We start from the raw sequence: 27,941 nt of genomic DNA, 5'->3' as shown, positions 1-27,941 counted from the left end.
GTGGACTTCAAAGCTTGATCTTAGAATACAGACACAATACATGCCAGAAAGCAATTTCATAAACTTTTGGTGCACAACCGTGAAACCGAGTAGGACGCCTACTCCACTGGAATATTCCTACCTCGTCTATCAAATTAGAAAAAGAAACTCTCCGATTCCGGTCTAGCTTGATTCATGAAACAGCAAAATACCACTATAAAGATCTCGATGCCCACCATCAGTCATTTATTTCAATTTCTCAGATCAAGAGCTTCGGTAACTTAGCCCATCTCGATTCTCGTCTTTCAAAAGCATTATCGATTTACTCAGCACTTTCTTGAACTAATTGAGCCTCTTACATCGCAAACAGGCATTTCAATACACGATCGATCTTATTCCTCAAGATGGCATCCATGGAAGAGAAGCTCCTCATGGGAGTGTTGACCCAAATCGAAGTTGGCCGCATTGATTACGATGGTATACAGTGTTCCCCTCAACCATTCCCAGATGATAGTTCATTGCAAATTAATGCCATCAAACGCTAACCTCACGCTTTCTACAGAACTTGCAAAATATATCGGCGTCGCTACATCCAAAGCCGCTCGCTGCAGATGGGATCGCTACAAACAGAAACTTACAAAAGGGGCACCATCAATCACACCGAGGAAGGCAGCTGGAGTCGGCAAGAATATCGGATTAGTCTCACCGAAAAAGGTAAGAGGTAGTCCAAAGAAGAACACCCGCGGAAGCCCCAAGAAGTCACGCGGTCGAATCAAGGAAGAGAGTGACGAAGAGGAAGAGGAATTAGACATAGACGAGGAAGAGGACGAGGAGATGGATTACGACAAAAATGCTCCGGATCTCGATGTCAAAATGGAAGAGCCAGTCACACCATCACGCAGATTGCCTTCGCGACGAGCAAGGGTTACAAAATTTGTGGAAGAGACTAGTGATGCGGAGGATGAGCAGGAAGAGGAAGATGGGGAGATACAGGCTGGCCCGGAAGTTGAGGGAATAAAAGACTTGGCTGTCAAGGATGAAGATGATGGAGGATATCAGAACGAGGACGAAGCGTAGGCTATGTGAGAATATGATAGATATTTTTCAGGTCAACTAGGTAACAGCCGGGAACGCGGGAAACAAATGGAATGCATGCAGGCTTCGAAAAGCAAACCTTTACGCTTCTTCTTCTAATGTTCAATCTTTGCATATTTAATCCATTTCTAGAATTAACATTGCACCCCAATCAGTATATTAATATCTATTCCTCTGTGCAACAAGTGTCAGATCTTAACCAAACCAATTCTTTTCCACGAAACACAAAATCACTTCAACGCTTCCCAATACCACTCACAATGAACGACAACGACAAACAAATTATGATTGGAGTCCTCCAACAGATCGACAGAGTCGATTTCAAAGTCCTCGCCCAATCTCTACATCCCGAGCTAGAGCCTGCAGAGATCACCAGAACCATGGTTGAGAGTCTTCGAATACGCTGGAAGGGTCTGAAGCAACGACATGGAATTGAACCTCCTCCTACCACTCCTAACGTTTCGCCCAAGAAAGACGCAAACAAAGCTGTCAATAGAGTTGGCAATGGAAGTGGAAGAGGTAGAAAGCGAAAGGTCACCATCGAAGACGACAACGAGTCCCAACCCCCGAGCCAGATGAAAAAGAAAGACAAAGGACAGGGAAAGGCAGTTGTGAAGTTGGAGATCAGCGATAAAGGGGACAAAGCGTTTGAGGATGCTATCTTTGCTTTTGGTCCCGACGATGAGGCTTGAGATAATGGCTTGCTGGGATTGAGATTGTGCAGGGCTGAAGCCTAAGCTGGAAGGAGACGTGCATATATTGGTGGTTGGTGGCTGACAGGGGATTGTCTGTGCTCTGCATAAGGGGCGGATATGCGAGGAAAAGGAATTATATTGCTAGATTGTTCTGGGGTATGGAATGAATAATTCTTTTTTTACAAGTTCTTGGACAATATGACAGAAAGTATTTAATTGTGTGAAATGCCTTTGCGATAGTATAATTCTCAAGTAATTTCATCCCAACCTTGAGAACCACAAACCAGCCATACAAATTCCACCTCGCGAAGTACCATCATCATGCCACCCCAGCCAATAGAACACAAATTCAAAATTCTTATGGCTACAATGTCACAGTTCTCAAGTAACGAGAAAGACCTTCTCCCAGCTCCCAACTACACCATTCTCGCAGAACAACTCGGATTGCCTAGTTATGCTTCTGCACAAGGAGTATGGAGACGACTCACGGACGAACTGAAGGAGGGAGCGAAAGGAGATCTCAAGATTCGGGATCCGCAAGCAGACAAAAAGAAGAAGAAGGAGAGTGCTGTCCAGCAATGCGAAGAAGATTCTCCGGTCAAGAAACGAGCAGCTGAGGAATCGGACACGATGGCGAACGATTCTGAGCCCTCCCCTACCAAACGATCGAAAGTCAGTGACGGCAAACGCGCCATCAGAAAATGAACCACCAAGGCAGGAAGCGAATCGAAGGGAAGAGTTTTCAGGTCAGAATGCGGTTGGGTGAAAGATTGAGGCTGGTGCCCGGACAACGAGGCTTGAGTCTGCGCATGATAATAAGCAATGGAAGGCTACAGAAAACAAGGGTGTCGGAGAATTGCATTGATGGTCGGACTTTCTTAGAAAAGTAAGTGCATGGCTAGGCGAGTCAAATTAGTATCAAATGCAAACATCTAGACCCACAGAGATCTACATGGGAAACCGAAGAACTATTTGTGAGACTTTTTGATATGTGAGATACAGTATATTAACTGTGCAGGATCTTAGATGTTAACTTATTATTTCCAATCTCATTTCCAACTCCACGTCCGTCAATACCACACCTCTCTTTCGATCCCACAATAATAACACCCGGCAACAAACCTGCAAACCAAACTAGAACAAATCAACTCAATATGTCTGCAAGTCCAAGTGTCGAAGACCTCAAAATGCTCATGGCAGTACTAGTACAATGCGCTCCTGACAACAAACCCCTTCCAAGACCAGATCATTTGAGATTGGCAGAAGCCGTCGGCCTTCGCGATCGAGTAGCTTCCAAACAGAGATGGTCTAATCTCATGAAGAAGTTCAGAGATGGAGATTTTGGAGATATGGAGGGTCTAATCGCTTCGAAGGAGCCTAATGAAGCTGCGGCAAGAAAACGACCAGTAGTCGAGGTACCAGTTGGGGGGTATATGGACAAGTCCGCGCCTTCTCCTACCAAGAAAGTCAAGTAGGTTCTTAACATCCGTACTAATCTTTCAAGTGAAGCATGCTAATCTTATCGTACACAGAGGTGCCCAGAAAGCGGGAAAAGGAAAGGGCAAGCAAAAGAAAGATGTCAAGGAGGAGACCGGTGAGGATGAGGTCTGAGACCATGCGGAAAGTGAGGCAGGCGGGGCTTTTACGGAATGATGGGATACAGTCAATTAGTGTGCTGCGAAGAATTCCATGATGGGTTAATGCGCTTCGGATAGTAAGCAGGGAGTTAGTCAATGAATCATGATTGAACAGTCATTGAAGATGGTTAGATGGTGTCTTGCTTAAGTGAGGAGTTCTCTAGTAGTGATAGTCATGAGAAACGAAATACAACCAAAGTCACCCGTCAATCGTGAGCATCCAATCACACACAGATGCGCAAATTCATTTGAGAGTATCTATATGGTACTAGCTCCTAATAGTCTAGTGCTATCCCAATCGATCGCTTCGCAAGTTTCTTACCCTTCAGATTTCCTGTCGCCTTTCGGCTCGATATTTCCGCACAATCCCACAAAAATCCGTCCACATTTGTAGAATTGCCATCAAGGATCTCCTTCAACGACCAATTTTGCACGTCCACATAACCTTCTTTCGAACCCAAGAAAAATCAACGATACATAACCACTCTAATAACCAATCAAATCTACAAGGATGCCACCAAAGCCCGACAACCCCTTGACCGATCGAGAAAAATGTTTTGCTGCAGTGTTCAATCAACTTCTCTCGGGTGCTACATATCCCAAGTTGGACTATGAAAAGCTCGCTGAGGACCTCGGTCTTCCCAGCGCAGCAGCCGCACGTACTCGTGTAAGTTTACTCTACCATTCAATTTTACACTTTTACTATGGCCAATCACTGATGTCTTCTTTACTAGTGGGCTCGTATGATTACAATGCTAAAAGATGGCACATTTGGCGACTTGAAGATTTGTAGTTCTGCTAGAACAAAAAAGCGTGTTTTGGAAGAGGCTGCTATCGAAGATGGAGTTGAGGGATCCATTGACGTAGCTGCTCCTAATAAGAAACATAAGCCCCTTTTTCCTCGCAAGAAGGCTGGTGGCGCTGGTAGAAAGCCGGAGAAGAAGATCAAAGAGGAGAAAGTCATGAACGGAGAAGGTTCTGGATTTGATGACCCTGAAGACTCTGATTTGGTTTAAACATAATGCAGGTTCTCAAAGAATGAAGTCTACTTGAGTTTCAGGGTTATCATTGAGACAGTTGGGAACTGCCTGGATTCTTCGGGAAGTCAACATAATCGGCCGACAAATTGATCAATGAAACATATGAAATTGACTCTCTAATGACTTTTGCTTTAATATTTGAATGACTTTGAGAATGAATCCATGCAAGAAAGTCCTAAGCCGCTATCAACCCACACCATACGAAGATCTATCACATCCATTCATTAAACATCCATTCCCGCATCCGCAGCACAGCAACAAGTGGCGCTATGACACGCAGCGACGATATTAAGCTTCTTATCGCGGTCTTCATGCAATGGCGATCTGCTCGTATAGATACAAATAAATTAGGGGAAGATCTCGGTATCAATGGCGGAGCTGCAGGTATGCGTCTGTTTCGACTCAAAGCGAGGCTCCGTACTGGAGAAGGGACAACAAACGCTGATGGTGCACTTCTTACTGCCATTATCAATCAGGAAAAACGCTTACCTAGACTCGACTACAAATTACTTGGTGCAGATCTCGAAATCAACCCTGGAGCTGCAGCCATGCGTTGGTGGAGGTATAAGGGGCGCCTGGAGGTAGATGCTAAAATAGTCCAACAGCAGGAGGGAGAGAGAAATAATCCACGAAGCGACCCAGCCGAAAGCACAATTGCTTCGGAGAAAGGTACTAACAGCACAGAGTCAGGGGTTTTTGGATGGCCATACAATGAAAAGGGCTGGCCGGACGAGGCTTGAGAGGCTTGAGATCTTTGCAGGGATTCAGAGCCACATGAAACTAGGTCTCGGAATGCGGTAGTAGGGTTTTTAAATAGGCAGTCGCATGTATGCATAAAGAATCAACTGAAGCTCAGATTTACATTCGATAAATATTTATTGACTGTGAACTCGCTTGCACTTTATTGATACAATCTTCACAACTTTACGCAAATTTACATCTCCAAACAATCTTCACCATTGTCATAACACAGAACCAACAAATAATCACCGTCATCACTTCACAAGATATACGAAAGGTGCACAATCATGCCTCCAAAAGCCAACCCCTCTGAGAAGAGCGACGACGAAAAACTGCTCATTGCCGTTCTCAGTCTTTGGGATCCTCTTCCGCCTGTCGACAACAGCAAACTAGGCGCACTTCTGGGAATCAAGCCCGGAACTGCTGCTGTGCGCTGGCATCGATACAAAGCAAAACTGCTCAAGCACGGCGAGAACAACAAAGCCGGTGATGATGTAAAAGTTGAACAGACAAAAGCAGCACTTGGCAATTTAGCTGGAGACAAAACATATGTTGATGATGTGGATGTTGGACAGGCAGCTGCGGTATTAGATGACAAAAAGAGGGGCAAAAATGGAGGACGGAAGCGTGCAGCCGCGACGGAGGGACCGAACGAGCCACCTACTCAACGCAAGAAAATCGATAAGTCGATCGGCATCTCTTTGAATGCGTCTACTTCGAAACCGGGATCTGGCAAAGGCAGGAAGACAAACAAAGACAAGAAGCCATTGGAAGAGCTGGGTGCGATTGAGCAGGAAAATGGCCAGTTCGAGTTTGATATGCGATGGCTGGAGACTGGGGATGGTGGGAACATGCTGGATGAGTTGTTGTCAGGAGAAGAGGCTTGAGATTCTGCAGCCACACATATTTCTTTGGTTTCGGATGCAAATGCACAAGGAGAAACATAATAAGCAATGAAATGATTCCCTTATCTCAGCACCCTTCTGACAAAATCTAGTCATTGTCTTGTGTATCTATATAAATGCATGTCTACCTTTATATCACATCTCCCAAGCAACCACCGCAGTTGCGAAAATCCAGCGCAAAGTCACATCCAGTCAGTAACGCTTTGTTGGTTACTTTCTCTTTTCATGACAAGACTAATGTATTTGATCAGCAGTCCCGTGTCCAAAAAAAGAATCCAAGATCCATCACAATGTCCACCGAATCCGCCGAAGACCAACGACTTATCGCAGCCGTATTCAAACAAATCAAGCTTGCCGAGATAATTTTAGATTACGAACAACTAGCAAAGGACCTTGAAATCAAAGCTATGCATCCAGCAAAAGCTGCAAGCAAACGTTGGATACGATACAAGCAGAAATATGGTCTTCTTGCGGAAAAATCCGCCAAGAACGAGGTCAGTGATGAAATGAAGAACTGCATGAATGTTACACAGAAGGCGGGAAACGGCAAAAAGACAGGGAATGCGGCAGAAAGTACAAACGGAGGGAAGAAGGCTTCATCAAAGAAAAGAAAGATCGTCAAGGATGAGGATAAAGATGAGGAGGAGGGGGCTGACTCCGATTAGGACTTTTTATGCTTAGGAAAATGATAGCTCAGATTGTCAAGCAATATTGAGGAGGTCGATGGGGAGACCAGTGTCCAAGCGGGTGTTTATTGTTTCCAACTGATGGCGATATCTGCCTTGAGATTTTGAAGTAGGAGAACGATTCAGCTCAAGAATTTACTTCTTTGAGACTATATGAAGTTTGCGGAGTGATAAATACTTAATTACCAGTGATCCGTTCTTATTTATTGTCCATCAGTCCCTTCGCACCATACATCCATTGATACAGATTTTCACGACACTATTGTACCTTCAGATCAGTCATGTCTAGCGACGCGGAAAAGAAGTTATTAGTTTCCATTCTTAGGCAGGCCAATATTAGTCACATCGATTGGGACAGAGTTGCAAAGGATCTCAGCGTTCCCACCAAGTCAGCTGCACAAATGCGATGGCAGCGATTCAAAAAGACGTTGCCTGACTTCAACCAAGAACAAAACAGGAGTGCGAACTCCTCGCCACCAGCAACACCGAGAAAAAGACAATCTCCGACGAAAAGCAAAGCTCTCAAAGGCAGCCCCTTGAAGAAGCAAAAGCGTTTGAAACTTGACAGTGATGACGACGACGAACTAGGATTCGATAACTACGAGGAGAAGGAGAACAAGATTGCCCCCGAGACACCAGCACGAAGTCTCCCAGGTAGAAAAGCAAAAGCCAAGTCTCCGATCAAGGATGTGAGTACACTTTCTCTGGCTATTTCTTACTATACCTACTGACATTCCTCTTTTAGGCAGGTACGAGCGATGAGGGAGATGACATCGAGAATGAGGAATCAGGTGAATATGGGGAAACTCAAGAAACCGAGTTAACTCAGGAAACTGTTGCGAGAGGGGAGACTGCTGTTGATTTGGGATCGGATTTCGATGAAGATGTGGAAGCATGATCAGCTATGGTTCGAGAACAAGGTTTGGGAAAAGGAAAGCGCATTTTGTTCTGTTTGCAAGTTTGATTAGGCTTGGATGATGCAGTGGGCTGAATGTGTTTGTTCATGTCCATAGCTCGTTACCATGGGAATCGAACTATCTATAATTATGCGGATGAATTAGTGGCTACCCGTGAAATGTGAGTTGTCATTTCGAGGATTCATTTTCCTCTGGCATTATCTGCAGACCCATAACAGCTGAACAGCCTAGCTCTTCATACTGTCTTTATGGATTTTATGATCATTTAGGTAAGTGATATGGTGGTGTTGGTAATCTGGCTTCAAGCAATCGCCGTCTCCTGAACAAATGAGTCGAAAGAATTCCCACCTACCATCAAGAAAAGGAGAAATTGCGGTTGGTGATGATGACATTAACAGGCTACCGTAGGAAGTCAGAAACCCTGGTCAAATCCGGATAAATCCTTAGATTATCACGTGATCTCTTCCATATCATAGATCATGTGACAATTTGACTCAAAATGATTGTTCTATCTTTTTGCCCCGGTGCTTTCAGCCTACTACTCCTCTCTGAGGGTACAGATAATGTGGGCTTATTGCCCCATAATGTTCCCGTGGAAGTCAACACTCTTGACTGGCTGACTGATCCTGAAACAAAAATAACTGTTGGACATTCAATGAAGCCACCTCAGCACAGCCTAGAAGAGGAAACAGATATCTTGATCCCGACTTTCTCAATGATATATGCTAACTATTATTAATCTTGTATCTTGCGGCGCAAATAGCAGGACTTTACCCTACAAGTAGGTCTACCATCCACAAACGTTTGAACAAAGAAGCCAACCACTTGGGGAGGGCAAAAATGACTACTTTAGTCAACGATCTACACTTCGTATCATCGAAGCAGAATGAACCTCACATTGGAATCACGTCTTTTTATCAATTTCCCATTCTTCCCAAAGAGATCCGTCTACGTATTTGGCTAATGGCACTTCAACCACGACCCCGCTTCATCTCAATTCACATCCATCTCACGACTCTTGATCAGACTGAAATCTAGCACATTCAGTCTCAAATGTACACTACTCGCAATTCTATGGGCAATATCGTGAGCGGTGGCTACTATGAACTCGCAATCAATGAGTCCGCCGCGAATCAGATGAACAATACAATCTTCTTGACCTCCAAAGAGTCTAGATGGGTGGCGCTAGACTACTTTCGTCTTCGTCTACCTCTCGCAAATCACCGCCACATCCGAGTTAATCCTGACCATGATGTTCTCTTTTTCCACCCTGGTCATGATATCCGCGATATCAACATGCTTGCTGCTATCCTCCATGATATCAAAGCATACGATCCAAGAGACCTAGGCCTCAAGCACTTAGCTATACTTGGAGATACTTTGTTTCCAGACAAACAGCCCTTTACAGGAGAGGCTGGAAACTGTGGGTCGAGTAGGCTTATTGATATCACGAGCGCTGGAGGTGCAGGAAAGATTGCCTTAAGCCATCCCATCGCCCAAGCATCTCTCACTGACATCCTCAGCACAAAACTTCGGACGTTGTGGTGTGTTCAAAAAATGTACACTCGAACGCGGGTCTACGGTCCAGGAATACTCGATCGGCCAGTTGGAATGCCCCAGTGGATGGAGACTTTACCGATGCTGCCTCCCTTGGATAGGTTGGGCATATCATATCTCAACTTCGAGTGGATCGAGAATGACCCCAGACCTATAGAGCCGGACATCAGTAACATGCCATTTTTTAAGGATCCGCGCCGATATCACCACAGTTGGAAGGCAATTGAGGAAGCCCTAGGTGTGAGACATACCCTACCTTTTCGTGTCTTTGCTTGCGTGTTTTCCGAGTTAGCTCCGGCGGGAATAACGGGACATATGACCCAACCTCCAAGGGTAGAGCTCAATGTACGCCAATTGGTTGAGTCGAATCGACAAATGGAAAAGGACGAGTGGGAGAGAGCCATCAATTACTGGGTCAACTTGATGCACCCACTCAGCGAGAGCAAATTTGATGAATCATCGTTTCGAGAGAGCAATGTGATGGTAGACCGGGATGATATGACGGCGATTGGCATGTGGTTGTTTCCAGCGGAGGCGTTTGGGCGAGTGGATGATCACAATTTCGCCGAAGCGTATCATTCGTACAAGATGCGTGCCAAATCTTCGATCACCCCCGGGCTTGCGTTGTTCGATCTCTCTTCCCTACCTGCATAGATCTATAACAATTTGAGAATATCTGCCGTGAAAATGAATACTCATCACAACGCGGTCAATGCCCATGTGATATAAAGCGCAATTATGAATCAAAGGTACTTAAATCTTGATTGAATGGTAAATTCAAAAGACAGTAGATCCCGTTTTGAATATCCGCCAAACTTTGGGCAAACTAAGCGCCTATATCTCTCCAAATCAAGTGATAGACTCAAAAGCTATACATGTTCTAGGCAAAGATAGTCTTGGAAGTTTTACGCCTGAACCATTGGATCAGTTCTCTTTCGCATCAGTCATCATGAGAGTTATTTTCAAGCGACACGTGCGAAGCCTATTTCTGTCTAATATACACAAGGTGAATCGGCAATCCAGTTTATCTTTCTACTATATTCGATGGACTATGCTGTCGTTTATTAGACTTCTTTGCAGCACTTTCTTTGCAAATATCCTCTTACAATATAGGGACGGTTTGTGAACGGATTCATTGGACAATTTAAGAACTCCGAAAGTAGTGCTTCAATTGAAGGGAATACAAAGTTTGACTCCATTTAATGAAAATATGTGCTCAAACCCTAAAAAGCCTTATTCGTTTCGTCCCAACGTTCCAACTATACTATTTTTAATGTCAAACTAATTAGCAGGGCAAAAAATGTACCCGGACCCCACAATTTCAACTACTTCAATAGACATGATCCGATGCAAAAATTTAGCCTGATTCTGAACTACTCAATGAAAACAGATAAGGTCAAATCTTACATCCTACTGCCGACAAATACTCATCCATCCATCACACCGCTATCTGTTGACACAATCACAAGAACTGCCGGTATCAAATTGTGGGCCTGTTTTGAGTTCTTGTTACAATTACCGATGATAATTCTCCCTTGCCAAGACAACAGACCATCCATACGCTATAAGACGTGTGTATCGGCTATCACATTGCCAGTAGCCCTGGACTCCATTTCGCCGAGACCAGGTGCTGAACTCTCTGCGTCCCTGTTGAGGCGCTGATACATGGCAAACCCGGCTGTCATGAGAGTATGGGCTTGCTCTCTGACCCAAGTATTGAAGTTGTGTATTATCGGCCCCGTGGAAACCAAAAGCCGGTAAACAGTGTTATAATCTTGGTGAATCGAGATATCCATCTCCTGCACGCGATTAGGCGTAGGATCAAGATTGCGACTGGGATCTGGCTGCGACATATAAATAACGATATCGGTCATTCCAGAGGCCTGATCTTGTGCAGACCAAGCCTGCATAACTTCTGTTTTGCCAGTACTCATATGAGCCATGACCTTCGCGATACCTCCAGTCGTACTGGGAGTACCAATTGCAATTACAGCAACACATGTATCGAGACCTTGAGTCCAGATTCTCTGGCCATCCTGAGCGGTTCCTACAGTATTCATATCTACTTCCACATCTTCCAGTCTTTTTGACAGTTGCAAACTGTTGGTATCAACTTGGTTGATATAAGTGTAAGTACTTATTAGTTCTATGTGGTTGTATTCGTTCTTGATCATTATTATCTATGGGAAGCTAGTACTTAATATAGGGTAGCGCTAGCGCGACGCTAGCTAATACAGTGCCCTCTTTGATCACATGATCGATATCCCGACAGAAACTCTCCTCTTGATCATGACTTCATATTTTGATCTCGTTAGTATGGGCACATGAGAGAGATGATGATCTTAGATGACATTAACTTACCGAGGGTTCGAGATGACTCTACCGAGGGAGAGCGTGACTAGGATGGCGGCCAGAAAGAGGTATTTGAACTTCATGTTAGATGACTTATGACTTGAATAAACACAAGATCTTATTTGAAAGAGTAGCGGAGAGTCAATTGATTATATATCCTGAGTAAAGAGATGGTGACAGCTTGATTCCAATGGACTTCTTGCTGTGTGGTAGCGATTGACGGAAACAATTTGGGCCAACGAGAGATCTTTATATAATATTTCATGGCTTAAGCTGCAATTGACTTGATTCCCATTACCACTGCCTACCTCTCGTTACAAATTTGTCTCTAGGGATCTAAAGATCTTTTCAGTTTGTTTATTGACTCAACGAAGTAAAGCAGCACTAATTCGACTTCCTTTGACTCCTTCCATCCCAGACCGAGCTATATTTTACCAACATTATTTACATGTTGAATTGGCCCTTACTCTTGTGTGTTGTTATGTGTCTCTGAAGTCAACAAACTTGATATGTTCAATGGTCGACGACATCTTTGGATCTATCATCAGGAGTTTGTGAGATGGTGAGGCACGGTAAATGAAGGATCATATATGTTGGATAATTTATCACGAGCTCAATTAGAGTTTGAAAAAGATCGTCTGAAGAATCATTAATTGATCCCATCTTGCAACAAGAGATAATTGTTGAGTTTCATTTGTTTAGCCACCGATAGTGATGATCTCGATGCCTGTGCATTGGAGCCTAAGAGAGAAATATTTCCCTTTACGCCTGTCCGAACATCAACGTAACAACGAAGTTGGTGTCAGCATCAAAGTTGGTGATTCATCGAAAAGAGACCCAAATGTTTGTTTCTTGTTTCAAGAGATTAAGCGAGGCACTTTTTCCGGTAGACAGTCTGAAGGAAAAATAAAACGGTGGCTGAGTCAAATGGCTGCACAACTATTCTTACCTCACAAGTATCTACATCGTCGAGAAATTCATGACTATTCCCTGAATCAATGCTTTGCTGCTCTTTTACATCATTCTCATCATCAAATCCAGATTCTGACCCATACTATACTGTTCGTTCAAACGGGGTAGCCATGGCATATTCACTGTCCGGTATGCAAAGTTATCAAGTTTTTATCATTGTACGAGAGCTAACATCTTCAGATTCCACGGAAGATCACCAATCATAAATTTCCTCTGCTTCCACTGTGAGCACTTTTGAATATGGCAGTGATACAAGCTGCAGTACTATTCAATCTAAACGTAACGCTAGGCAAAAAGTGTGTATGCAGACCCACCTTGGGAACATAATAATTCATAGTAAATGGCTCTTCATCTCTGCTTTTCTGTTTGTTGTTGGTATTTTGCCCGTCCTGCAAGTCTTACCACACCTGTCCAAATATCTGGTACTTCAAATTCAAGAACTAAGTGTAATGATTGTAGAATTTGGTTATCCTTGGCTCTCACACTGGTAAGACGCACAACCCCCAGATTTCTCCTGAATAGAGCTAGCACTATAATTAATGATTGGACCGCACCCAAAGATTCGTTGAATTTGCTATCGCCGTGGGACCCAAACTTTACCCAGGGAGTCATCCCAATTCCCTGTCATTCACACAACGACTATATGCGTGCTGTCCCTCTCTTTGAAGCTCTCGCGGCTGGTTGTACCAGCATCGAAGCTGACATCCATCTTTCTACGCAAGCCGAAAGCCGAGATCTGCTAGTAGGGCATAACACAAACTCACTCACCCAAGAAAGGACCCTACAGAGTCTATACATCGGGCCACTTCTCGAGATTCTTGAGAACATAAACGAGCGGATTACCGTCTCGAATGACACGGTGAAGGACTGGAATGGTGTTTTTCAATCCAGCCCAAGTACTACCTTGACTTTACTTCTAGACTTCAAGTCCGACGGTATCGAGCTCTGGCCTCATGTGATTCAGCAACTCGAGAGTCTTCGCATCAAAGATTGGCTCACATACTGGGACAGTTCATCTGGGATACACTGGGCACCAATCATCATCGTAGCGAGCGGCAATGCCTCTTTCGATGTCCTCAAAGCTAATACCACCTACCGCGATATCTCAAATCCTGTATACAATATCACGAACTCCTACTATGCTAGTACCTCAATCACCAAAGCTCTGGGAACTCAGTTGCTCTGGAGATTTAGTTCAGCACAGTTGCATAGAATTCGTTCTCAGATTACTGCTGCAAACGAGAAAGGCTTGAAGGCGAGATATTGGAATACTCCCGCTTGGTCTATAACTTTTCAGGATTACATCACAGGGGTTCTAGTAGAGCATGGAATAGGAATTTTGAACGTGGATTCCTTTGAATCTGTATTATGTTTTCCTCTGTTGACTAGATTTGCGCAAAATCGCCTTGCATGGTGACGAAGGCAGGCTTTTCTATAATATATACCTGATTAATTCATGCCCATCCAATGATTATATCACCAACAGAGAGATGACTATTTAATTTTATCTTGCTACTGAACATAAGGCAGGGTGATTACTTTCAACTTTCTTTAAGGGAACACATATAACAGATAGATTTCCATACTAATCGGCGTATGATGATCGCTCCCCTTGACTACCACCTTCATTTGGACACAATCTCTTGTTTTTCTCCAGCCTTGTAGCTCCACAATATTGAACTCCTGTCCCTCTATCATAGAATTCCTGAGAGTCTTTCATGATGTATTTTTAGACCACCTACTCTCTGCTCCTTTTGAATTTTTATTTAAATGAATCCTGGGATATGCCCTCAATCGGGCTAAATTCGTTTCGACAGTCGAGCCAGAATTTTTTTATATTATGGCAATGTCATTACAAGAGTGATCGTCAGACGTAGGAATATGGAAGTCACATGATGTCTAAGCATGGTGTTGGTAGCACGTTTGTTGGCGGGAGGGGGTTCCTTCAGTTTTCTGTGCTCCAGATCCACTAATTTCAAAATGAGACACTATCGCGGCGAAGACTTTGATCAGCGGATTCAAGATAAATCCCCCAATAGATCGTCACAAATAATTCCTACTCCATGTAATGCTGACTGGGCCTCTGAGGGATTCGTAAAATGTTTCCTTTAGTTGCCAGTAGCGCCAACATTGTCTCTGTCTGTAACTCCAACTTGCTGGATTGATTCTGCTGCTTTATGAAAAAAAAAAGACACAGTAATTACCTCAATTAATCTGACACTTGGTGCTTGGAACGCAAGTGTTGGCGAAGTTCATCGGAGGAGTATCCTGATGCTTGGGGTCCTCATACCAACGAAGTATATAAGGAGAGCTAAAGCTCAATATTTCCAAGATATCCATTCGCCATCATCTACTACTTCTACAGAACAATACCTAAAGCTGATATCTCGACCAAATCATTGCTTAATACCTTTGGAAAATCATCTTATACGCAATAAAACGCATTACTCCACTCTCTCTACGATGCTTTCCTTCATCGCCTTCAGCCATGCTACTGCTATGCCGAGCCTTAACGGTAGTTCTAGCGACATTGTAACCCGCAACGCAAATCACGTCAGTTTGTACACCACTAGTGCCTGCGCGTAAGTCTCTCCAATTGAAGTCAAAAAAAGACAACTTCTCTGTTCCAGTCTCTCCTAATATGTCTCCTTAGAAACGAGGACAAATACTACAAATGGCTCGGCACCGCAACATGCAATTAGATTGCAGTCGATCTCAGAGCTCTTAGTCTTTATACTGACACTGAGCCGCTCCAACATACTATTGCGTTCAGCGATGGTAATTGCCAAAAGATACTTGGGGTGATTAACCAGGAAAGATGTGTCGGAACCGACAACCTTATTCGGTGATGGAGACATCGGAAGCATAATGTTTTGGTTACCGGCTGTTTGTGAACTCGTAGAGACTGTGAAGTATCTATGGGATGATGCGACGGCAATTATTACGGCCGCGGGTTCTTTTGCTTAGGTCTCGGAGTTCGAAACATGGCTTAGGGATTGTCTCGGGAATATTTGGTTTCGTTTTTCGTTTTTCTTTTTGGGGAAGCATAGTCGAAGTTAACGGTAATGTTCGGTGGGTTTTGACGACATTCATTTATTCACGGCATTTTATTTGTAACTAGATTTCACATCTTCTATTAAAAATCATGGGCTTTTCACCAAATACTTCTCTGAGACATTATACCGCTGCCAGTGACAGCCGAAGTGAAGGATTAGGGGCTGGTTAGCAAACCCGTTGGCCAATAGCAATCCGGGAATGTGTGCTCCCCGACAGGTACTTGTAGAATCTCGAGTATTAAGATTTCGGTGCATATTTTGTGACGAAATCTTGACCTTCTATCGGTGAAGTACTGCATAGAGAGAGGAGAATGCCACTGAAAGAACCAGCAAATTTTGAGCCACAACCTTGCATTGAGCATTGGCAGACAGGAGGAAATGGCTTGAAACCTCCGCGGAGAGGTTTAGAAGAATAAATTGTCTCCTTTACCAGAAATAATGTAAATTGCTTGCACAAGAAAGCAGAGCGAGATCATAGATGAAAGTATTCGCAATACGCAGCGTTAGCTGAGCTAAGCTAGAGATATATCTCCTGCAATACACCCTTCAAGTAATTAAATATAAAGTAAGCTTTGCTAAAGCCGCATGACATATAAGTAAGAGAGATCATTGCAGGAAGAGATACGCGCAAACAGAACGTGAACCAACAATCTTCCAATTCAAAGTAACGATTACATTTGGTCTACATGAATATCTTTCTCGCTAGAGGATCTACACATGGCCTTCTCTGACTAGGTACTCAAAGCCGAACAACTCAAGGAAGAACCCAGTAAGTCCCTTTTCATAGCACAAAAGAGACTCAGATCAGAATTACTTCATATTGTGGAAGTGTAAGATAAGTGATGACTACAATTATCTGGAGGTAGAACGGTCAAAAATTTGGACTTTTTTTAGGTAGAGTCGAATTCCATTATCTCAATGAGTCGTCGAAAGACTTTGTAATGCTGAACTTGATTTCATTTGTGGACCTTTTTGCCGGGACTACTAGATGTCGCAAGGAACAACATCTATAGTTACGGACCTCTATATGGTCGAATGAATGGTTGAGTTGAAGTTATGGTGATATATTACCCTAAATTACGTGCATCACCACTTCACTACTTTTCACTCTTTTGTCTGCAGAAAACCTACATGACATCTAATTTTAGCTTGTTTTTTGCAAGCTAAATACAACATTGGAACATGTGTGGCCTCGTTTATGGAGTTTAGCGAGTATGCTAGAATCATAGTGTGGAATTCCCATGACGTTGGACGAGATAGCCTCCAGTACGAGAGTCCCGATTGTATGCGCGACAATCTTGGTAAGATTGTATATTTCCAGTCTACTTGATAGATGTTCTCCTTTGGAAGTAGAGTTCTTTGCCTAGGAAAAGTGAGAAATCCTGTCCACAGATACAATTATAAATTTCATCTTATCCATTGTTCAAACAATCATGCAGTATTCGTTTGCTCGAAAACCTGGCAATTTGACGACGGCGATGCTAGAATTCTCGAGTCCGATCTTGTTATCTACTTCTCAATAGTCGTTTACAGCAAGGATCGTTCCAATCTAATTCACGGAGCATCATTAACCCTCTTGTAATCAATCCTCCGGTTGATTCACTCCGGTTCTCCCCCTGAAATCGCGAAGGAATAGCACCAACGACGTCACACAGTCATAGAATCCCAAAAACTACATCATCACACATGGTCACTTCATATAAATTCAAGCAAGTTTGGAAAAGTCATTCAGGCATTAAATTTCCCACTTTAGATAATGGGTATATAATACGTGTGGAACATGTCAAAACCCGATCCCAATCTCCCAATCTCCCATTCTCCATGCACTCAAAAACTCCTTCGAAACATCAGAATCCGGTCCTAACCTCCCATGTCCCACTCCGAAGAATCCAAAGATCCTATTCCCAGCAACAAAATATCGAAAAGCCAATTAGTTCCTACGAAGAACTTGTTAGCAGCAGTTTCTAACCGAGTTGCGTCCTCATGGAAGACTTTTCAGAGGATGAAAAGATAAAACGTTCGAAGATAACGAAAGGTCGAATCATACAGTAAGCTGCGACTACATCAAGCTGCAATGGGGACGGACGACATTATTAACCGTTTCTGCAACAAATACTCATGTAAGAGATGTTTATCCACCAGTATCCCTTGTACTAACGTCAGAACAGGAGGGGTTGAGGAAATAATAAAGGTGGTGTGAACTTACAATAGTGCCAATTCAAGATCACCATGGATCTTCGCTTTCAGCGTAATCTCTACCTCGAGATTCAAATCCAACCGTAATCTAAGTGTATCTTCTTTGTCGTCTCCCTTCTTTTCACCACCACCACCCAAGACACCGCCAGCAACGTTACCAAGTGTGTTTCCAACTTGGCCGGCGGCCCCTCCGACGGTGTCACCAACTTGATTCAAAGGAACCATGTCACCGACACCACCGAGTGCTCCGCCTCCGCCTCCACCACCTTGTTGCTTTTGCTTTTGCTTTGCCGGTCGACGTGGGGGTGGTGCTTCTTCTTCTGATTCTTCGTCGGACGTATAATCATCGGAATCGGTTTCCGATTCGGATTCAGGCTCTGGTTGTCTCTTTTTGAGGGGAGCCTTCTTTCCTTTTGTGGCAGTCTTGGTGGCAGCAGCCTTTGGCTTGGCTTGACTAGCCATTGTCGAAGTAGAGCTCTGCGAGAGAGACCTCCGTATGAAAGGGTGATGAAAATAAAAAAACGGGGGTTGGATTATCCTAAAGGGATATGAAGAAAATGGAAAGATGTTTGTGTGAATGAGGAGAAAGAGGATATGATTGACTCGAACCTGTGTTCTTTAAAAGAAAGACTGAGTGGATTTCTCGAGAATCGAACCTGCTTGCGCTGATTCCACGTCATCATCCCATTTGATGCAGACCCCTTGCCGGCCAAAGCCGTTTTCTTGTTTTTCGGGGTAATAGCTTGTAGCTAATTTCTCCAGGTCCTTCTTTGGCAAGTTTTCACCAACCATGCAGTGTCAAAGTTGGCAAATTGCGAAACAGTTGTTCTGTGGCTGGGAAGAATATATTGATCCTAGTGGGTCAGATACAAGCATTTACAGGCATTACCTCGCGCGATTTTTCCCCATGTTCGATTGAAAGAGGCAGGATTTCGTCATATTGCATGTAAATTGATTATTTTTGAATTGTTGTACAGGACTAATCCTTCAAGAGTTCGAATTTGTCGAGTCTCGTGCGTGTTTGTAACATGAGTATCTTGGTCTAGGCTGGACAGTGCAGTGTGAATGGGAAGACTTCCGATGGGTATCATGAGATTTTCATTTTGTGTTATGTTATTTTCCAATGGTGAAATTATTAACCACCCTCCTTTTTCCTGTCGGCTGGTACTAGCTGACTATTCCATCCACACATCATCCGCCGAAGCAAACAAACCTCCTGGATTTTCTTCCCAGTGGGAAGACCAGAGAAATCCCCATTTCTATCAAAATATATTTGCCATAATCCAGGCTCGACTTCCACTGCAACAAATCCTTCATCTTCTTCCAGCGTTAAATTTACTTCATCCTCTGACCATTCCCATGGATGTGCTAAGTTGCCCACCGTATCTGCTCGCCCACCATATCGCACCTCTAAAGTATTCGAGTCGACATATATCCAATTTAGCATCGGAGGATTATCTTGAATCGTCGATACCAAGCCATGTTCTTCGGTGCCTGGATACATGAAATAGTAACCACAAAATCGATGTCCTTCTTTCGGCGCATCTGGGTGGTTCAAATACATCTGCAGATCGTTCAAAATCAGTATTTTCTTCAATATTCAAAATGGTATTGATGTAAGCCCATAGAAACTCGTGGTAACATACCCTGTTATCGCGCAGAACAACTTGTGCTTCTTTTTCATGAGCAGCCTTGCCATCCAGAGCAAAATTCGCTGTCATAAAAAACTTTGCCTTGTGCTTCTGAGCCAAATCCTCCTTCTTCTGAACATCTAATGCTTCAGCGGTACCGATTACTGTCGGTATAGCATTTACCAACATCAAAAATAATGCCATCTCGTGATTCTCATCTGACTTGTTGTCCTCAAGGTTGAACGTTATCGTAAAATTGTATTATCGTAGTATTGTATGTATGGTATGTCTTGGAAGTGGAAGTGGATACTGGAACAGTGTATAATTAATTGAATTCAGTGTTAGAAAGGTGCTGTGGGGACGGAAGATGTCGATTTAGTTGTTCACCAGCCACAACTTATCTCTTCAAATCCCATGTCTAATGCTGAATTAGCCCCTCACCATTTCAATTGAAAATGATATCATGCGGATGAAATCATGAAACCCGAAAGTATTACTTGTGCTAGCCCCGTGGAGGTAGCTTTTTGACATTTTGAAGAACAAGGTATTAGTGGTTAGTGGCTTACTTCATGTATAGGCTGTACAGGTACTGATAATGTATCAGTTTTCATACTCAAAAGACCCCAAAAACTTTAGGAGACAACAGGAAACATTGTATTATTTACCATGATTCTTGTTCGAGTACCATTTAGCCTTGATTTATGAGAAATGTGCGCCTCTAGACTCGGAGATTCGAATTGGTGGACGGATGGACTCGACCTTTTTGGTACAAGTAGCAGCCCTGTAGCTTTCCATGACCCACATGCACACGTTGGTTTGTCAAAGTCCACATTTATCACCAAAATCCTTGTGATAAATCATCTAATCCAGGATTCTTGGCCTCCATTATGTCCAAAAACATAATAACCCCCTGTATTTTACACCTCTTACAAGGATAAAAATGAAGGCAGCGGTTATGTCATAGTTGAGTTGTTTGAAAGCTTGCTCCATAGAATTTGGCATGAATTTCCAAGTTTACATTTTTTGGCTTTCATATAAGACAAAACTACAACGGTGCCAAATGAGATTCCTCCCCATATCTAATTTTGAAAGAATTTCTTGAGTTTATATTGTTGACTCTTAGCTATATACCCTTCTCCTCGCGTATACGGGTTTTCCTCATCTTCTAAATTCTTCATTACATCACCTAAATACATCTCATAAATCCACAAGCCAATATGCCGCCAAAGGAGAGTACACCCATTGGTGGTAAAAAGGGAGCGCCAACTCCTGATGCCACCCCTGACAGAGACAACGAAGAAAACGAGCAAGTAGAGCAAGAAGAGGAGGCTCAAGATGAGGAACAAAATGAGGATGGAGAAGAGGAACAAGATGAGGAAGAACAAGAAGGTACGGAGCAGAAGGCACAGGCATCAGTAGAAGACGACAATGAAGGAGCAGAAACTGGTGCCGAAGCCACTGCTGACGAGAATGAAGGCGGCGAAGAAGCTCAAGACGAAGAGCCTGAAAAGGAAGTAGAAGAGAGCGAGGATACTGCCGTTCACAACGAACCTGAACCTGAGCCTGAGCCGGAAAAGAAAAAGAAGAAGCATCGCCGTCGTAAGGTCAAGGAGCCTGAGCCAGAAGAAGAGGAGGAGGAGGAGGAGGAAGCCCCTGCACGCAAGCCCCGTCGTAAGAGGAGAGATCGTCCTCAATTCCTCGAACAAGATGGTGGAAACGATTATAAACAACAAATGCAAATGATGCAACAACAACACGAACAGCAAATGCAAATGATGCAAATGCAACAGCAACAACAACAAGGTGGTGGTGCAGCGAAAGATCAAGGAAAGCAACCTTTGAAGTTGAGATTAGACGTCAATCTCGAAATTGAGATTGAGTTGAAAGCCAAGATTCATGGTGATTTGACATTGGCATTATTGTACGTTCTATCACACTCCCCCTTACCCTTTTCCATGCACATTTCATATGTAGTCTTCAAACTTCTTCAGTGTAATTGTCGAGAACAAGTACCTCTCAATACAATTTACGAGCTCGGTCGAGCTGATTATTTTCAACAGGTCTTAAACGAAAAAAATATCCATTCTAACATCTGTCGTGTTGCTTAGTTCTGGATAGATTGGAGAGAATCTTTGCTAGAGGCAATTGGATGTATCGTGCGTTGCATGGAGAGTCTTTCACATATTTCTTTGGTGTTACTGTATCTATTCATGATACGGGTTGCGGTGCTTTGGGTGTGGTGGGGTTTGGGATATTTGGATGATAATGAATGGCATTGTACTTTTAGATTTAATGATCAAAAATCTTGGATATGGAAATTCTATCAGACGCTTCTATTGACATTTGATTTACCGTAATTTATATGTAATATGAAAATCAAATAGTTTCCACGGTAATTGTACTTTTAGGTTGTTAAATTGAGCATTTACGTCAAGAATCTATGTTGCAGAAATCCTGATAACATTATCCGACAGGAATTGAGAATTGTTATCAGATAGCGCTCCATAAGCCCCAATCCAATCGAACCTTCAGTGATCTTCTAGCCTGTATCGTAATCACAATAGCGGACACTAGCCTAACGGCACACCCACCTCGTTTCCACGAGTCCCTCTAAATTAGTGCTGCTGTCAAAACTACTCGAGTCATGTCTCAAAGAATCTTGGCAGCAAATTTGAAAGCAATCTCAATTTTTTAGTATCAAATTTACGGAATTGCTTTGCCGTCCATCTTTAGTTGGAAACTATCACGAATCATCACTTTTTCCACGCAATTTCAAAAACGGGATGTAATTAGAAGCTTCTGCGCACCTTGTCCATTTCAACACAATGAAGGAATCGCTTAACTTTTCTTTTTTTCTCCCCGCCCTCGGCGTTAGATTCTTAGTATCTCGTGATTTTATGGCTTGCAGATTGTGTTCCCTACCAACATAAGCAACTTAGGTAAAATGAAGCAAATTAGTTGGCACATATCCGGATTGGAAAATTGATACCGCTAGACCCTGTCGAATTTCCAACTTTTCTACTTTCATCTTGGGAACCATGGCTAATTGCTTCTTCGTATTGCCAACTTATTCCCTCTGTTTGTAGGTTGTAGCACTGCACAACGCCCAGAACGTGAACATGAGACCTTTAACGCTTTGTATCATGTCACTCAAATGCAAGAATCCTTTGTGCATAGAAAATCTCTTCGGACGACTTGCATTTCAAAAACTTTGTCGCTTCCAGCACGGTACCGGATTATCAAATAGCATTCGAAAAACTTCAGAGCAAATATCTCCGATCTTATTGTCCGTCCATGTGAAACAATTAGACGATTGGCGTTGCACTAAAATAAGACTGGAACGACTGGACGACAAGTTGGTTTTTCTGGCTTCATCTTTTCACGTGCAGCTAATCATGAAATGTGGCTGGTGAGTGCAAGTATTGCCGGAGACTACTATCCTTGCTAGTTCGACATGAAGAAAATCGTAAGCCTACATCATGTGTCAAATCTCGATTGAACATCAAAATCATCAAAGTGTCAAATATGCATTGAAATGTATTATTGCTTTGTCGAATGTCCTCCGGGACAATGGAACACTTACGATTCCTACCTAGATAGATATCTTCGGTCGATTCGCAATTTGTCTCGTCCATCGGACACTTTTATACCAACGACAAATCGAAAAGGGATCGATGATTTCTAGGAAATCACAACAAGGCTTGAAACGATTCCGGTAGAACTGCTCCTATTTGCTATTGTGGCGTGTAAGCTGAAGTATCAGGTCCAATTAACTTCCTTGACCTACAAGGTTGCATGTAAATGATGCAAGTTGCTATAGCTATCCACTCTGGGGCCATTCTTCCTTGTTCTACTCTGGGGAAGCCTGTAAGCTCTTGCAAAGTTGACGCAATGATGTATTCCAATCAGAACTTGGGTCATAGTTGGTCCCAGCCTTGGTTTCGGGACACCTTGGAGACAGTGAGATCATTCTTTGCGCATCTAATTACTAAGATGAACACAGCATTCAACTTTAGTGTCATTAACTGTTACACTACTGAAGCCTCTATATACCTGTGAAAGGTATCCGTCAAACTGTCTCCTCACTTTATTGTTCGTTATCAGTGGACGCTTTTAGTCAAGCAACGCACATCACGCTACGATCCAGATTCCATCCAATTCACATCATCTACAACCGCAAAAATCGCAGAAATGGCAGACACACAAGAAGCTCCTAAGAAAGTCTTGAAGAAGACCAACAAAACTCCAATCAAGAAGAAACCTTCGACTCCTAAAGCAGATACCTCTTCAGTACCTAGTGAAAAACCATCGGTTCCAAACACACCAACTGTCCCAAAAGATACCGGCGATGTAACGAAATCCGCAAAGCAGGGCTCCACCACCAAAGTAAGTTTCCTGCTCTGGCTTATATGCCTTCTTTCGCCGACCGTTATCCTCCTCTTTGTTTCCGGACAAAATTCCTGGCCTTCACCTCTGGTTCCATCCAAAGGAGCACCTTATCAAAGGGATGAGAAGGAAAGCAAGAGAAAAAAAGAAAGACTGAAAGAATATTCAATTCAAGTCAGAAGGCTAACATTAGAACAACGTAGGCCAAGAAATTCGCACCTAAATTACCGGCAACACCACCAGCTGACAAAAATATACCACACCCTGAAGTGACATCTCCTTCGCCAGCGCCAAAGTCCCAAAGCAAGCCAAAGATCAAGAAGTTCAAAAAGCCAATCGAAAAACCTGAGCCAGTTCCAGAGCCAGAAGAACAAGAGAAAGGCGGCGAACAAGACGATAACGACGAATCTGAGAAGGAGGAGGCCCAGCCTGAGAAGCCAAAATCTAAGCCAAAGAAATTTTCAAAGGCTAAGAAATCTGAGCCTGAGCACCAACCTGAGGAAGACGAGCCAGATCATGACGAGGAAGCAGACAACGAGCCTGAACAGGAAGAAGAGCCAGTTGAGCCTGAGCCAAAGAAGGAGGCCCCTCGACAAAAGAAGTTTTCGAAGACCAAGAAACCTGAACCAAAGCCAGAGCCTGAAGAGCAAGATCAGGAATCTGAAGCCGAGGCTGAAGATGAGCAGGAAGAGCCAAAGAAGGTAGAACAAAAGGAGGAAGCGCCTCGACTAAAGAAATTTTCAAAGACCAAGAAGTCTCAACCTAAGCCAGAACCTCAAGATCAAAACGAAGAATCCGAGGGTGAGGCTGAACAAGCAGAACCAATCAAGGCAGATAAGAAGGAGGAACATGATGAAGGCATTGAAATGGCAGATGGTGAGGAAGACGGCGAAGATAATGAAGATGAAGCCGAAAATGAAGGCGAAGTCGATGACGATTCCGATGTTCAAGATGACGAGGAACAAGATGTCAGTGAAGAAGACGAGGATGAAGAAGAGGGAGATGATCAAGACGAGGAAAATGATGAGGAAGAAGAGGAAGAAAACGAATTGGCTGAAGCTATTCCCGATGTCCAACCGGATGTTATTACCTCAGCACCTCCTATCCCAGACGACTTCAAGGAAAGCATTGAGCCTCTCAAGTCAGTAACTAAATCTGAGCCTACTAAGGAAGCTACAAAGTCTGTCGAAGACGCGAAAGACTCGGTCCCTGAGCCTGCGAAGGAAGCTGCTAAAAGACCAAAGAAATTCCTAAGCAAAGCTTCCAAGGCCGCCCAAAAAGCCCAAGGCCAAGTTAATGGTGTTGTAGGTGACAGCTCCAAGAAAGCTCAAGACACTGTCGATAGTGCACCTGGTGCTGATCAAGTCAAAGATACTGCGTCTGGCGCAACTGACAAAGCCAAGGATGTTGGAGATGAAGCATCTAAAGTATCCAAGGGAGGAGCTGATAAAGTGAAAGGGACTACTGAACAAGTTCCAGAAGCTGATCAAGCTACCAACGCTGTTGATGATGCAACTTCCAAAGCTCAAGATGCTGGATCGAAGGCAAAGGATAATGCTGAAAATGCTACCAGCAAGGTCAAAAATGCTACACAAGAAAAAACTGGTGACGCATCCAAGCTCGGTAAAGATGCTGGTGACAAAGTCAATGGAGCTACAAGTGACTTGAAGGATAAAGCTTCGAATGCCACCGATGATGTACAGGGTAAAGTCAATGATACCAAGTCACAAGTCAATGGAGTCGCCGGTGATGCCAAAGACAAAGTTGAAAGTGCCAAAGATGATGCGCAAAAGAAGCTTGGCGATGCTAAAGATACTGCTGGAGAGAAGCTCGATGGCGTTAAGGGCTCAACGGACGATGTCAAGGGTGGTTTACCATCTACAGACGATGCTCAGAAAACTTTAGGTGAAAGTAGCGAGAAAGCTAAGGGTGCATTGGGAGGAATCCCCGGTACTGATAAGGCTACCGATGCCGTGAATGGAGTCAAGGACCAAGCTGAGAGCGCAACAGAAAGTGCCAAGGACCTTCAAGTTAACATTCCAAATATCAATGACATTGTCGGTAAGAGTATCTCTGTTATCAAAGACGGATACCTCTTTGATGACCAAGGAAATGTTATTGGACAAGCTACTTCCAACTTTTCAGGCAAGGCAATTGGTTCTTTCAAATCTAAGGAATTGGAGGCCAGAGCAACACAACAAGTCCAATCTATTGGCAACATTGAGAAACCAAACCTCGATGGACCAACATCTGGAGATGTAGGATCTCTGGCAGGCAAATCAGGGCAAAACGCAGATGCTGGTGCGGCAAGTAGTCCAAGTGAAATTTTCTTGGATGTCAAGAGCACAAATGAGGGGATTAGTCTGCAAATCAGAATTCCTACTGCGTTTATGATGAGACCTGGTAATTAGGATCGGCGCTATGGTTATGGTAGGATAATATTTCTTGGAATGAACGGATCTGCCAGGTCGCATGGTAATGAGTATGGATGGATGGGTATTTGGATGGTTTGGTTTAGTCTTTTGAAGTTTATGTTTCATTGATGGTTTCAGCACACAGATTTCACGATTCAAAAGCCAGCGTGTTATTTTAGCATTTAATATTTATGTACATGTAGCTCTACTGTTTATTCAAAAAACATTTGTAATATTGGCGACTTGGTCTAATATTCTGAATTCGCTTGTAAATTGTGATCTTGCTGGATACTTGGACTCGATCTAATTCTCATTCAATGTACAAGATGATGGAATTACGTATATTCTTCTCTATCCGGCAGGGGTTATTGTTACTGTATCTATATTTGAAAACCTCCTTTCCCATCTGGTCATGATTAGCTGCATCTAGACTCATGTAAGATCTTGGTGATTATCGCAAAAAGAACAATGCCGAGAAATCACGAGACCACAAACACAAGAACATGAAGCACGAAATACGCGTAAATTTGATACAATACGAGAATCAAATCGTTTTAAGTAACAGGGCAATCATAAAGGAGAGAGGCATATGCAAAACTCGCTCACCCAATCAATCACCCCACGACCCACCAGCTAAATCTTGACTCTTCAAATTACACTCGAATATTCACCCATCCAAAAGGAATTCAAATGATGTAACCAACCAAAATAACAAAAAATCATTTCCAGGCATAAATCCTGTTACCGAGTCTATAAAACAAGAACATTGTCGCTTCGACCCGAAATGAAGGGGAAGGCCTAACCGAGATGTCCCCACCAATTTGCATGTGGCGAGTGCTTTGCGCGGCACGGCCCAACTAAACTTGGTCTAGTGATGTAATCTCCGCGATGTTAATATATCGCACGCGTCTGTATGGTTGTAATCACGACGCACATTTTTGATAACAGGAAATATTCCTTGCAATGTGGCTAATGAAAGACGGAGCGATGAACCGTTTCGTGTCAGAATACTCGGTGGATCCAGGGGCTCGAGTCCAATGGAGAAGTGGAGGTACTCTGTCAAACCAAGAAAATAAAAATTGTTGCTTGATGTTGGTGGCGCCTGAACTTTGAAGGAGATGTCTCCTGCAGCGTGCCTTCCTCGTACTGTACGTACTCTATTGAGTGGGACAGCACGGTCGAAGGATTGAGCACTCGGTTCCTGAAGACGCGTTTTGTATGGCCATTCGGGGCTAGAACTCACCGGAATGAAGAGCGTTCCATTTCTTGGTTGAAAAACTGGGGGAAGCTTTGGACTTCTAAGATATTGCATGCATCATTAGTTTGATGTCATGTCGATTTCAGGAGAGACCCATGGTTACGAATTTATGATCTTTTCAGGGTTGCTTTTTGACCATACCAAGAAGAAAGCTTGTAGCCACTCTTTTAGCAAATTCCCTGGTCGATCAAAGGTAGTCTACCGATTCGCGATGCATCAGGATTTCGAGCACAATGTCGCGGGGTGGTACAAAATAAGCTGACCAATGATGAGCAAGTGACCACCCCCACTACATTGCCATGGCGAATGCCATGACGCACATTGCCAGGAAAGATGCGGCCTTCCAGCTTTGAGAAATTTCAACATGGTGTGGCGCACCATCCTAGACATTTCAATCTATCAGCTTCAAGTGGCTGACGTATAG

General features: G+C 43.4%; 17 protein-coding genes across 17 annotated transcripts; 14 read left to right on the top strand and 3 right to left on the bottom strand.

Annotated features, from left to right (window-relative positions):
• Positions 1-280: 280 nt before the first annotated feature.
• Positions 281-1,056, top strand: EAE97_000124 (uncharacterized protein; the record flags this gene model as incomplete). The annotated part of the gene is made up of 2 exons (XM_038870634.1): positions 281-456; positions 542-1,056. Exons 1-2 carry the CDS (start codon positions 384-386, stop codon positions 1,054-1,056), a joined length of 588 nt encoding a protein of 195 aa, XP_038737995.1. The 5' UTR covers positions 281-383.
• A 278-nt stretch (positions 1,057-1,334) lies between these two features.
• Positions 1,335-1,766, top strand: EAE97_000123 (uncharacterized protein; the record flags this gene model as incomplete). Its single annotated transcript, XM_038870633.1, has 1 exon — positions 1,335-1,766. The coding sequence occupies one exon, from the start codon at positions 1,335-1,337 to the stop codon at positions 1,764-1,766; it is 432 nt and encodes a 143-aa protein (XP_038737994.1).
• A 324-nt stretch (positions 1,767-2,090) lies between these two features.
• On the top strand, positions 2,091-2,474 carry EAE97_000122 (uncharacterized protein; the record flags this gene model as incomplete). Its single annotated transcript, XM_038870632.1, has 1 exon — positions 2,091-2,474. The coding sequence occupies one exon, from the start codon at positions 2,091-2,093 to the stop codon at positions 2,472-2,474; it is 384 nt and encodes a 127-aa protein (XP_038737993.1).
• Positions 2,475-2,923: 449 nt separating this feature from the next.
• EAE97_000121 (uncharacterized protein) lies at positions 2,924-3,380 on the top strand (the record flags this gene model as incomplete). Its single annotated transcript, XM_038870631.1, has 2 exons — positions 2,924-3,240; positions 3,302-3,380. The coding sequence occupies 2 exons, from the start codon at positions 2,924-2,926 to the stop codon at positions 3,378-3,380; spliced, it is 396 nt and encodes a 131-aa protein (XP_038737992.1).
• A 537-nt stretch (positions 3,381-3,917) lies between these two features.
• Positions 3,918-4,422, top strand: EAE97_000120 (uncharacterized protein; the record flags this gene model as incomplete). Its single annotated transcript, XM_038870630.1, has 2 exons — positions 3,918-4,073; positions 4,141-4,422. The coding sequence occupies 2 exons, from the start codon at positions 3,918-3,920 to the stop codon at positions 4,420-4,422; spliced, it is 438 nt and encodes a 145-aa protein (XP_038737991.1).
• Positions 4,423-4,715: 293 nt separating this feature from the next.
• On the top strand, positions 4,716-5,186 carry EAE97_000119 (uncharacterized protein; the record flags this gene model as incomplete). Its single annotated transcript, XM_038870629.1, has 1 exon — positions 4,716-5,186. One exon carries the CDS (start codon positions 4,716-4,718, stop codon positions 5,184-5,186), a length of 471 nt encoding a protein of 156 aa, XP_038737990.1.
• Positions 5,187-5,474: 288 nt separating this feature from the next.
• Positions 5,475-6,074, top strand: EAE97_000118 (uncharacterized protein; the record flags this gene model as incomplete). Its single annotated transcript, XM_038870628.1, has 1 exon — positions 5,475-6,074. One exon carries the CDS (start codon positions 5,475-5,477, stop codon positions 6,072-6,074), a length of 600 nt encoding a protein of 199 aa, XP_038737989.1.
• Positions 6,075-6,382: 308 nt separating this feature from the next.
• On the top strand, positions 6,383-6,757 carry EAE97_000117 (uncharacterized protein; the record flags this gene model as incomplete). The annotated part of the gene is made up of 1 exon (XM_038870627.1): positions 6,383-6,757. One exon carries the CDS (start codon positions 6,383-6,385, stop codon positions 6,755-6,757), a length of 375 nt encoding a protein of 124 aa, XP_038737988.1.
• Positions 6,758-7,059: 302 nt separating this feature from the next.
• EAE97_000116 (uncharacterized protein) lies at positions 7,060-7,676 on the top strand (the record flags this gene model as incomplete). The annotated part of the gene is made up of 2 exons (XM_038870626.1): positions 7,060-7,467; positions 7,524-7,676. The coding sequence occupies 2 exons, from the start codon at positions 7,060-7,062 to the stop codon at positions 7,674-7,676; spliced, it is 561 nt and encodes a 186-aa protein (XP_038737987.1).
• A 1,072-nt stretch (positions 7,677-8,748) lies between these two features.
• Positions 8,749-9,906, top strand: EAE97_000115 (uncharacterized protein; the record flags this gene model as incomplete). The annotated part of the gene is made up of 1 exon (XM_038870625.1): positions 8,749-9,906. One exon carries the CDS (start codon positions 8,749-8,751, stop codon positions 9,904-9,906), a length of 1,158 nt encoding a protein of 385 aa, XP_038737986.1.
• A 908-nt stretch (positions 9,907-10,814) lies between these two features.
• On the bottom strand, positions 10,815-11,687 carry EAE97_000114 (uncharacterized protein; the record flags this gene model as incomplete). The annotated part of the gene is made up of 3 exons (XM_038870624.1): positions 10,815-11,432; positions 11,488-11,545; positions 11,614-11,687. The coding sequence occupies 3 exons, from the start codon at positions 11,685-11,687 to the stop codon at positions 10,815-10,817; spliced, it is 750 nt and encodes a 249-aa protein (XP_038737985.1).
• Positions 11,688-13,219: 1,532 nt separating this feature from the next.
• EAE97_000113 (uncharacterized protein) lies at positions 13,220-13,993 on the top strand (the record flags this gene model as incomplete). Its single annotated transcript, XM_038870623.1, has 1 exon — positions 13,220-13,993. The coding sequence occupies one exon, from the start codon at positions 13,220-13,222 to the stop codon at positions 13,991-13,993; it is 774 nt and encodes a 257-aa protein (XP_038737984.1).
• Positions 13,994-14,953: 960 nt separating this feature from the next.
• On the top strand, positions 14,954-15,543 carry EAE97_000112 (uncharacterized protein; the record flags this gene model as incomplete). The annotated part of the gene is given in 3 exon segments (XM_038870622.1): positions 14,954-15,158; positions 15,237-15,377; positions 15,390-15,543. 3 exon segments carry the CDS (start codon positions 14,956-14,958, stop codon positions 15,541-15,543), a joined length of 498 nt encoding a protein of 165 aa, XP_038737983.1. The 5' UTR covers positions 14,954-14,955.
• A 2,220-nt stretch (positions 15,544-17,763) lies between these two features.
• EAE97_000111 (uncharacterized protein) lies at positions 17,764-18,290 on the bottom strand (the record flags this gene model as incomplete). Its single annotated transcript, XM_038870621.1, has 2 exons — positions 17,764-17,779; positions 17,839-18,290. 2 exons carry the CDS (start codon positions 18,288-18,290, stop codon positions 17,764-17,766), a joined length of 468 nt encoding a protein of 155 aa, XP_038737982.1.
• Positions 18,291-18,963: 673 nt separating this feature from the next.
• Positions 18,964-19,663, bottom strand: EAE97_000110 (uncharacterized protein; the record flags this gene model as incomplete). Its single annotated transcript, XM_038870620.1, has 2 exons — positions 18,964-19,392; positions 19,475-19,663. The coding sequence occupies 2 exons, from the start codon at positions 19,661-19,663 to the stop codon at positions 18,964-18,966; spliced, it is 618 nt and encodes a 205-aa protein (XP_038737981.1).
• A 751-nt stretch (positions 19,664-20,414) lies between these two features.
• On the top strand, positions 20,415-21,796 carry EAE97_000109 (uncharacterized protein). Its single transcript, XM_038870619.1, has 2 exons — positions 20,415-21,380; positions 21,520-21,796. The coding sequence occupies exons 1-2, from the start codon at positions 20,677-20,679 to the stop codon at positions 21,524-21,526; spliced, it is 711 nt and encodes a 236-aa protein (XP_038737980.1). The 5' UTR covers positions 20,415-20,676; the 3' UTR covers positions 21,527-21,796.
• Positions 21,797-23,650: 1,854 nt separating this feature from the next.
• Positions 23,651-26,256, top strand: EAE97_000108 (uncharacterized protein; the record flags this gene model as incomplete). The annotated part of the gene is made up of 2 exons (XM_038870618.1): positions 23,651-23,845; positions 24,049-26,256. 2 exons carry the CDS (start codon positions 23,651-23,653, stop codon positions 26,254-26,256), a joined length of 2,403 nt encoding a protein of 800 aa, XP_038737979.1.
• Between the last annotated feature and the right edge of the window lie 1,685 nt (positions 26,257-27,941).

This window comes from Botrytis byssoidea (genome assembly GCF_014898295.1).
Source record: "Botrytis byssoidea strain MUCL 94 chromosome Unknown BBYS_001, whole genome shotgun sequence".
In the NCBI taxonomy this organism is placed as follows: Eukaryota; Fungi; Ascomycota; class Leotiomycetes; order Helotiales; family Sclerotiniaceae; genus Botrytis; species Botrytis byssoidea.
Note: the sequence above shows the minus strand (reverse complement) of the source record. Positions and strands in the feature narration are given on the sequence as shown.

Bases quoted from the DNA above. Each gene is read 5' to 3' on its own strand.
- EAE97_000109 (XM_038870619.1), top strand. From the start codon at position 20,677: ATGCCGCCAAAGGAGAGTACACCCATTGGTGGTAAAAAGGGAGCGCCA.